Source organism: Myxocyprinus asiaticus, chromosome 3 (genome assembly GCF_019703515.2).
Source record: "Myxocyprinus asiaticus isolate MX2 ecotype Aquarium Trade chromosome 3, UBuf_Myxa_2, whole genome shotgun sequence".
Taxonomy (NCBI): Eukaryota; Metazoa; Chordata; class Actinopteri; order Cypriniformes; family Catostomidae; genus Myxocyprinus; species Myxocyprinus asiaticus.
Window position 1 is genome coordinate 59,758,663 of NC_059346.1, and position 10,464 is coordinate 59,769,126.

At 38.6% G+C, this 10,464-nt stretch overlaps 1 protein-coding gene across 1 annotated transcript in view; it reads left to right on the plus strand.

The window, feature by feature from the left end:
- Positions 1 to 6,119, plus strand: part of LOC127426168 (actin-binding protein WASF3-like) — a 30,111-nt gene extending 23,992 nt beyond the window's left edge. The window contains exons 8-9 of the mRNA XM_051672773.1: positions 3,785 to 4,101; positions 4,878 to 6,119. Coding sequence (XP_051528733.1) covers positions 3,785 to 4,101; positions 4,878 to 5,035 — 475 coding nt within the window. The 3' untranslated portion in view covers positions 5,036 to 6,119. The remainder of the gene's footprint in view (positions 1 to 3,784; positions 4,102 to 4,877) is intronic.
- Positions 6,120 to 10,464: the final 4,345 nt, after the last annotated feature.

Below are 10,464 nucleotides of genomic sequence, written 5' to 3' on the forward strand. Positions count from 1 at the left end.
GCAAAAAGCATTATTGAAACCAAGCTGCAAAAACGGCTCGTTCTCTACTTCCGTGACTTTGTGACGTCACACGGGGGCTCATTAATGCATGGCCGCCTCCACAGCAAGACATCAACACCTATTTTTACATCATCACACCCTTGGCCTGCCCACTGATGCTCAGTCGGTATGCTGAAGAGAGAGCAGGATAGATAGGCAACTTCTTGTGCCCATTTGGACTATATTTAATTATTTTTCTCAATAAAAATGCACTAGACAGACGTCTTTGGCTGTTGTCATGCATCTCGTGCCTCTTTAAAAAGAAGCTGTGTCAAGTTATAATTTTTAAAAGGAGACCCCCATTTTTGTTTCATTCTGCTGCACCGTGTCTTACTGTTTTGAGTATAAACATGTCCTGGAAGCGTTCTAGTGCCCATCTGCACTATTTTTAATTGCTGGTCTATGTAAACATGCACTAGATCAGAGATGCCCATACTAGGGCCATAGTTGGCCTGCGATGACTTTTGATTTGGCCCGCCTTGTAGTATATGACAAGAGTGAAAAAAAAAAATGCTATTGATGCAGCTTTTCATTGCATTACTTTAGCAGATTGCAGAGTTTTTTTTTTTTTTTTGTATAATGGAATTATAAAGGAGGGGAACCAGGGCAACTTTAATATTTTAATACAAAACAGTTTGCAGAGCCTGAAATTTGGCGCGGGATTACGGCTATTGTGCACAATTTTAATAATTCCCGCAATTTCCACGTTCATAATGCGTGAAATTCCCGCACACTTTTATTCTCTTTACAGTGCTGCTGCAAATTAGTCTCTATATTATTAAACCAATAGATACAGATGAACAAATCAAATCAATAAACTTGTTTTTGTATCAAACTGTAATTCCAGAAGCTGTGCAAATAAATCCACTCTGTCTCTCCCTCTCTCGCTCTCGTGCAGCTGTCAGAAGTGTGAGCGTGCGAAGTGCAAAAAGTGCTTTGTCGCATAGATACTGAACTTAAGATGTTACAGATGTATAAACCTTTCTAAACCTGCTAATTCAACATGCAAATGGTATTATCCCACGTCTCCGTAAGCGAGCGATAATCAACAAAGCTCTTAAAATTGCAAGTGTGTGACGGCGAACACCTTTCATATCTTGCCGTTCCCTCATTTTTCATAATGCAGCACATTTGCAAGAAAGGCAGAAATAACAAAAATACTTTGTGTAATGTGCCAGCTGCATGATGAAGAGAGACATCTCTAGTTCCATCCAGGGTCGGAAATTAACGGAGGCTCTGGGTTAAAAAATCCCCCTGCAATCTGATATAGTTCCAAATTTATATATCCATTGCGTTCTTCATTTGAATTTTCGCTGAACATTATTTTTTTTTTCATGCCGTCCGTTGTGCAGATGGTGCCGAGTCAGTGGCGGATGCGTCAGACGGGCACTCCGCTTCTCACGCTTTGCATCAGTTCGGTGTCATGCTCACGTGCTAAAATTATCAAATGCTACAACGTAGTTAATAATAATATTAATACAAATAATATCTGGATGTGTTAAATAGCCTTGATGTTAAATAAAATGTTATTAATGATACAGTAATCATTTTACAGAACATTAAGCACTTCATATCTCTGACTAATGTTCATTGATTTATTACATTGGTTTATTAATTTAATAGCCAAAACATTTGGAAAATTCCAGCCCCTGAGTTTGTTATAATGCAATGTTCTCTTTTGGCCCACAGCCCTCAATCAAGATTGATTTTTGGCCCTCTGTAGGAAAAAGTTTGGGCACCTCTGCACTAGATGGACATTTTTTACAGTTTTGATGCGTATCTGGTGATGTGCAAAGCTTTTTTTTGGGCAGAACAACTTCTAAAAATGCATCTTGATCTGCTTCATTCCGCTGGCTATGAGAACCCCGCCCCGTCCTGTGTGTAAACAGACATGGAAGCAAGGGCATAGATTTGGCTTGAATACTGGGGGGGTTGCAGCGTGAAGCATTTCCATGTTTCCACTGATCATGGTATAAAAAATGGGGTGGGGGGGGGGGGTTGTACTTGTTTGTATTGATTATTGTATCATCACCCACCAGCATCAAGACCAGCATCTCTGCTTTGGCCTCTGAAGTTCAATAGTTCCTGATCGCATCAGTGCAGTTATTTGTGTGTGGCACGTTTCATTGTGGATTGTATTATGTGTGTGTGACACATTTCACCGTAAATTATATGTGTTCGTCTCATTTCAGCATGTATTATATGTTATTTTTGGCTCATATTAGCATGAATTGCTTGTAAACCAGTCAAAATATGATTCAAGCTTTGAAAAGGCACTGTTATTGAAAGATGGGGCAGTAAAAAACACTATTGGACCTGGCCGCAAAACCGTAACCAGAAGTAAACAGTTTCATTCATTAATAATACATCTCTCATGATATTTATAGTTTATGGTGCTGCTAGGCTTGAATAAACAGTTTGATACATTCGGATGCAATGTGTTGAATATGGGTTATGTGTAAACCCCTGAAATTACTAAGTTCCGGCATGCAATTCTGAATGGTGCTGATAGGTTCTTTGAACTTATCTGTTAGCCAATCAACTTGCGTACTTTCTCTTTGCCTAACATTTAAATTTGCTAAGATTGCAAGTAAGCCAGTTTCACTGCAGTGCTGTGAGAGTTTTCTCCGAAAATGCTATTTGCTCAAGTGGTTGCTGGGGCTTTTTCTTTTAACAGTTTGCATGTTAAAGCCTGCTTTGGCAATGACACATTGAAGCACGCCTTTATCAAGGCAAGCGGTAGCCAAATCAGGCACTGGCACATATTGCTATCTTAGGTCATTAGTTTAAATAAATCGACACATAGCTAGGGAAGTCTCTATTTAAATAAGCTCTGGGCTATCATAGTCCAGATACACATGATGAGTCAGGTCACTAGCTGTGTAAGCCTTTTGGCTAAGCAGGCCCAGGCACACATAGTGATTTAGCTCATTAGCATTATACAATTCAGCCAAGCAGGCCAAGACACACTTAGCTAGCATATGCTCTTTAGAGCAGCAGCAGTACACAAGTCTTGTGGTAGATCAGCTTGTTTTGGGGGTTGTCATTTGTGTTATGCATTTGTGCAGCGTCCCTGCTTTGCTAGGGGATTATATTTATGTCTAATTTTGCAGCAGCATGTCATACATGCTTGATGCAGCATGTCTTGTTTATTTCTAATTGTGCAGCAGCAGCAGCAGCAGCATGTCCACATGCTAAACTCAGTATGTCTGTGTTCTAGCATTAGCAAGTCTTCATACATGCTCTGCAGTAGCAGCAGCAGCAGCATAGCAGATCTAGTCTGCCAAGACCAATTTCCTATCAATATGTCTTACCCACATTAACATGTTAAATCTGCTAACAAGTAACATTATAAGTGGACCTCAGGGAAAATAATAAAATTATAAAACAAAAGAGTATGTCATGACCCCATTAATGCAGAGTCAGTTGTGGTAAAGTTTTCTGGTTTTATTGACGTTGCCATCTTTGATTTTTACTTTAGTTACTGTCACTATGGTAACAGATGATATTAAAAATGGAGGAAGAGGAAGTCTTTCAAGTTAAGCTAGTTAAGAAGCCTGGTGTGGACATCATCACGTCAGCATAAAAAAAACCAACAACAATATATACTGTTGTCCATCAATGCTGGTCTTTTCAGCAGGGGTGTCTCTGTAAATTACTTATAAGCTCCTTTCATTTGGAAATGACTTACAAGATTCAAAATAATGTATCACACCTTTACGAATTCTCTTTTTCTCTGTTTTAGTATGATGGAGTATTATGCTAGTTCAGGGCCACCTCCTCCTCCTATGGGTCCCCTTATTCCATCTGCACAGACAGCTTTTGCCTCACCTCCAGCGGGCCCGGCTCCTGCTCATCCTGGATCAGTCACCTCAGCCTTACGCTATCCTTTTCCACCTGTCCCACCTTCTGGACCCGCTTTAGCCCCTCCTCCTGAAGGTCCACCACCTCCTCCAGCTCCTCCCATACCTACTCATCCAGTAGCACTTGGAGAAGGACGGAGACAAGATCTGCAGCCTATCACAGATCCACGCAGTGACCTGCTCTCAGCAATACGCATGGGTGAGCCGAGTGTATTTGTGCACTTATATTTTATGTATTTTGTATACAGCATTAGTTGAGTGTTGTCCACTTTAAGCATGTGACTGCTGTTATTCTTTGCTGATATATTAGCGTTCTGCTCTGCCCCGTTCATTGATTTTACTGTTTTTATTTATGATTTATTATAATGATGTATTATATAACACTTTAGATTTAATGTAGTCTGTAGTTTCATCTAGAAAATCATCAATCACATTTACATGCACATCATTTTCCATATTCATCAATATTCCAAAGTCCATATTCTGGTTAAGCTTTTATTCCAAAAGAGCTTTACATGCTGTACAGCTACTGGAATATTCCTACAGACATCAGGTCTATTTCAAAACCTAGTGAGCTGCCTCACTGCCTACTGCCTAAATAGGCAGCGGCCCTCTGTGGCACCATTCTAACTGAAATGGAGCCTTGTATGTGACTGATTTGGAACACTTTAAATAGGTAGCAAATCTGCACATCATACCAACCATGCTCCTCATGCACAGTGCACAGGAGACGCGACTTGTAGGGGTGTAATGATTCATTACCCCACCGTCTGCTCCTTGCCCTCCTGCTCCGCCGGCGCCCCGATGGTCTCAGATATTGCTTTTATACCATAGTTCAATGAACAAGTAAATGATTGTATGTTAATTTTTCAAGATTGTCCAGCTGTTGGCTCTGCAGAAAACAAGTTGGTCCAGTGTATACATGTGCGTTTTCTTGCTTTCATTGTTTGTGTGTGTGTGTGTGTGTGTGTTCAGGTATCCAGCTGAAGAAAGTTCAGGAGCAGCAGGAACAGCAAGCTAAAAGAGAGCCAGTGGGGAATGACGTGGCCACTATACTCTCCCGCCGTATTGCTGTGGAGTACAGCGACTCAGAAGATGACTCAGAATTCGATGAGAATGAGTGGTCTGACTGATCACAGTCAAACACACACGCATGCAGACCATTTTATATACTGTTCCTGTGCAAATGGTATGCAAATGACGTATGGAGACATTCCTCTTAAATATAAAAGCACAAACACTTTCACTCTCACACACACAGTAGGGAACAAAAGTCTGAAATGACTAGTAAAAATGCTTTTTCCACTTGAGAATTTTTTGTCCATTACATATTATATTATCAGCATGACAATTTCAATGAAAAGCTGGCCAATTCACTGGAAGCAAAAAAATCTACATTTGATTAGTGACCTAGAAATCTTAAATAGCATCTTGAATATTTATTAGGATTGTTTTTTGGATTTTTTTACTTATTTTTCCAGTTTTAAATGGGATTTAAAAAATTTGAACCAACTGTATATAGTTTAGGATTAAAAATGACTTCTTAAACAACAGATGCTTATGTAAAATAGATGGGAGCTGTGAACAAACTGAAGAGACAAATATTACTGTATCATATATTCAAAAAGGTAAATGTCCAATTTGTAGCTGATTTTCTAAGGCCTGATTTTTAAAGGCTTTTGGGTTAAATCTGGGAATGATCTGTACAGAAAATAATAATTATTCAGAATTTCTAGATTAAAAATTTGAGTAAGTAATCGAGGTACTGTAAGAACCTAACACGACCTGCAAAGGTGTTGTAGCATTATTTTTACCTTTTTTAAACAATGGCACAGTCATTATTTAATGATCTGCGAATGTGCAAAAGTCATGATTATTTATTATTTCTGTTTTTATTTCTGTTCCACAGCTTGTACCAAGAAATGTTTGTGTGGAAAAATCTGTGTTAACAATGCATTATGATAAGCAAAGCTCCCATGTGCCTGACCTCTCTCTTCTCTTTCACTCTTTCTCTCTTTCTTTCTCTCCTCCTGCAGATATTTAAATGTAGACTTATCCTGTATCATAAAACACTTTAAAAATTCCATGCCTTCTTTTCCTAGTTGAAAAAATTCTTATTTGGACTGTATTAAAAAATGAATTCATATGCCATTCAACAATAAATATCTAAGCAGAATTATGACAGTATTTACCACTTACACATTATAGTGCCTTGTATTCATCACCATTTTGTTCCTGTTAATCTACATAATTTTATTTTTAGCTTTTTAAAGACAGGTACAGTCAGAAAGGAGACAGGAAACAATAGCGAGAAGAGGTGGGAATGGGAATGGCCTACATGCTGAATTCTGAGCATTGTTGGAGCATGCGCATTACACGAATTGAATTGTGAAATGCAAAAGAAATAATGTTCTTAATTAGTATTTTTGTCTTATTGTCTAGTAAAAAAACATCTCAACATCTTTAACAAGTCAAAATCATTGACTATTTATACGCAGACACTAATTGCAATTTAAAAAACCACAGGTGTTGGAAATTATCCTTTAATTGCCATTTAAACCTGTGTGTGTCACCTTGTGTGTCTGTAACAAGACCAAACATTCAAGGGTATGTAAACTTTTGATCAGGGCCATTTGGGTGATTTCTGTTATCATTATGATTTAAAAAGGAGCCAAACAACTATGTGATAATAAATGGCTTCATATGATCACTATCCTTAAATAAAAGACAGTTTTTTTGCATGATCAGTCATATTTTCAAAATCAATGCCAAAATGTCACAATTTCTGCCAGGGTATGCAAACTTTTGAGCACAACTGTATATAAATATTATCTTGATATAGGTCTAGCAAAATGTAGTGGGGTGTATGCTTAAAACAAGAAAAAAACTATTTGCCAATGGGGTAATAAAACAGAACAAACTAGTTTTCCTTTTGAATCAAGTTTATTTATATTACCCCATCTTGCCCCAAATAGTTTTTTTTAAACATAAACATTACTAACTTTTGTTCGATTTCTCTGAAAACAAGACACAATTAAGTTGCAGTGTATGGCTACTGTTAGTGCATTGTGCATAATAGGTGCACTTAGTAAATCTTTGTTGATGACAGTGTTATATTGTGTATTTACTATATGATGGTGGTCTTGGAAGGCACTTGCAATGGAAGTGAATGGGACCAGTCCATGAACATTAAAATACACACCGTTTCAAAATTATAGCCACGAGACAAGAAATTACTGTATACATATTAACATGATTTTAGTGTGAAAAAATCACTGACTAATCTTATCTGTCTACAGTTATATTACAACTTTGTTACAACTGTTACAAATATTACAACTTTGTTGTCATGATGACATTACACCAATAAGCGATTCTTGCTTCTTTTTTTATAAATAAGAGACAGGTCGGAATTCTTTTCTGTGGTAATCAAGATTATGCCACAAACCCGAAAAATTCCTTTAATTTATCTAATAATTTAACACATTTACGTTGACAGCTCTACCATAAATGTTTCTTCTTCCTTATGACCCGCTTGAAGGCAACAGAAGTTCAAAAATGTCAAGATTCTCAGATGTGATTGTGGTGATTGACATGATTACCCGTAACTATTCTTTATCTGCAGGTAGACATAATCCCCCCCCCCCATTTTCAAAAGTATTTTCATCTTTTAGAAATCTAAACAGGTAGACTTTTTTCAATAAATTAATTTGATTGTTCCAGGAACAAACAAAATTTAGCTTGTCTCTTTGTCTAAACAGGCTTTGCTTATTACATCATTCACAGCTAAATCAAGGGTTCTTAAAATGACACTGGGAAAGGTCAGGAAATGTATTCTGGATATTCACTATTGAAGTTCTTTCTGATTTAAGACCTAGAAATGTAGCGTTGTCTGAACACAATAACTGGGGATTACAACCTTTTAATGATTCAAACCAACCGTTGGGTCTATTGTAGGGCTCCTGAATGGGATAAGTTAACAAACCACAATAGCGGCATTAATGCTAACCTTTTTCACAACCCCAGACATGTCACATACTTCACATATTTTTGGTATTCAGATTTTCTGGGTAAAATGAAAGTTGATACAAATGTGGTTAAGTTTGATGTTTTGCCTCTTGCAAACATGTTTAGCTTGATTTACATAGTCCTTTTAAGGTGTTGTATGAAGACTAAGCGTATATTGTAAAACGATGAAGTGACAGAATAAGAGAATACTCAAATAATCCAATGCATGCAAGGAAGTTTTTATGAATGTGTTTTTTGTCTTGCAGACATTTTCAGTTAATATAAACATTTACAGGGGATTTTATGTAGATGATTTGAAGATACTTTTATGGAATGCATGAGAGGGTCCTATGACAAAATAAGGGAATATCCTCATGATCCAATACATGCAAACCTATGCAAGTATCCATAAAAATGTACTTGTCAAGTGGTCCACTTGTCTTTTAAATTCCATTTCTCGGGGGTAGGTGGTGTTGATAGAGCCATACTCGCATTAACAAAAGACGAAAAGTACTTGCTTGTTCATTGAAAGGCTTAAAAGAACACCTGTACATCCTTGATCATGGGAAGAAAATTAAATCACACAAATTGAAACAAATGATTTTAAAGCTAGCGGTTTAGACAGGATGACGCATCATCCACAGTGTAAAAGATTTAAAGCTTAGCGTTATTGTGATGAAAGGTAGCACAAACTCATACACGGCAAAGAAAACAAAAACAGTCTGGTGAGTGGATGCATTGCTTTCTTGCATTGTTTTTTTTAATTCATTGTCTGCATCACGCGTACACAGCACCTGGTGGTCTGTCTGTTTTTTCCCCGAACATTCTTTCTCACACTCTGACTCTGTTGTTTTCAAGTATTCAAAATTGTTTTTTTAGTGGAATTAAAATACCCATACCCTCAAAAGCCCTTGCCCCTGTTTCCATATAGTTTAGAAAAGTTCCCATAGCGATCTCCCACTGGCGTTGCTTGTTTGTGCTAGTGGTTTAAGTGTGGCATACTGCCATGCAAAGTTCATTAAATCACTGTTTTACCACTTCGCTTAATCCCTATTCCAATGCAACAGTTCAATCCAGAAAGACAAGAGAAAGACAGACAGAAGAAGAGGGCTTAAAAACTTGATGGATCAGATCTGACCATTTTGTTTTCCCACCGTTGCCAGGGAGAGTAAGGAATCCTGGTTGTGGGCACTAGCACTCCTCCTGAGGAGAAACTATCAGGCATGCAGGACGTCCCCTCCCGTCCACCCGGTGAAATGCATAGTCAGTCTAGGACTGTCCTTGACCATGGCCATCTGCCAGTGAATTCAGCAGGGCATCGGTTTTATAGAGCGCATCCTTTTGTCCTGGGCTTGCTTAAGTTTGTATTAAGGTTGAACTCGTGTGCAGGAACAATTAGCAGATAAAGCTAGTCCTATGTTTTTGGCAGTGCCACCCCATCCCTATCCTTTCCACACACAGCAGGTCCTGCTGCGGGGAACGTCTTCACCAGTGGGAAGATGATCTCATGGAATGTCTGTCCTCTAAAACAAAGTTTTGTTTTGTTTATAGTGACAATATGCAATGGTGCCTAACTAGGAGAGTTGGGGAGGGTGGGATGTTGCGAGGCAGTGTTAAGAAAAAACAAAACAAAAGCAGTGTACGTGCCAAGTGGCAATTGTGTCCTTGTAATAGGCATCAAAAAACCAACTTCTGTGTGTTACCATACAGGTGAACTCACTCCTGGGAAAGTAGGGTTTTTCTCAGCCTCCACGGAGAGGCAGCGTCACTCTTTTCTCTCCCAGCAGTAACGGGATTAGTCGTGCCATTGCTCTCGAGGCTTTCACGCCACTGTCTACTTCCCATCTTCCGCTAATGTGATTATCCCAGCCCCTGTGGTCCGAGTAGAAGGATGAGGGACTACTCTTCAGTTCCACATTGAGGGAGCCTCACAGCAAACCCCAACAATCCCCCCACCCCCGGAGCTGATGGTAGTGTTGGAGATCTGAGACGGATGAGGGTGGCAGAGTTATTGAGACCTGTTGAGGACAATTCCGAAGACATCTTGGTTAATTATTGATTATTGAATCATTGCACTAAAGATCCATTAAATATTAAACTGAGGATTGCTAGATCTCAAACAACCCTCTACTATTTCTGTGCAGTTTCAAGAAAATTTGATTATCGATGACCGACTATGCCATCTTGCCCAAAGAGACTAATGGCATGTAATCATGGATTTGCCAAAGAAAGTTATTTTGAAGTTATTTCACAGTTCTCTAGAGAATACATACTGATGAACACTATCAGGGTGTAAAATTACCACCCATCACCAGCCAAATGCAGTTGCTTTTGTGCAGTGACAGGTAATTTTGCTTACTTGCCAGTCACTGGACACATTTACATGTGTAGTTACAATCGAACTACCGCAGGTTTTTGCATTGTTGAACTAGAATCTTCATCTCTCTGTCCAAGGATACATGACACTACGCGCAATCGAATAGGTGAAGAAAGGACGTCAGCTGAGGAAGTGACATAGAAGTTTTCTGGTTGACCTTTTGCATCATAGTAGAGC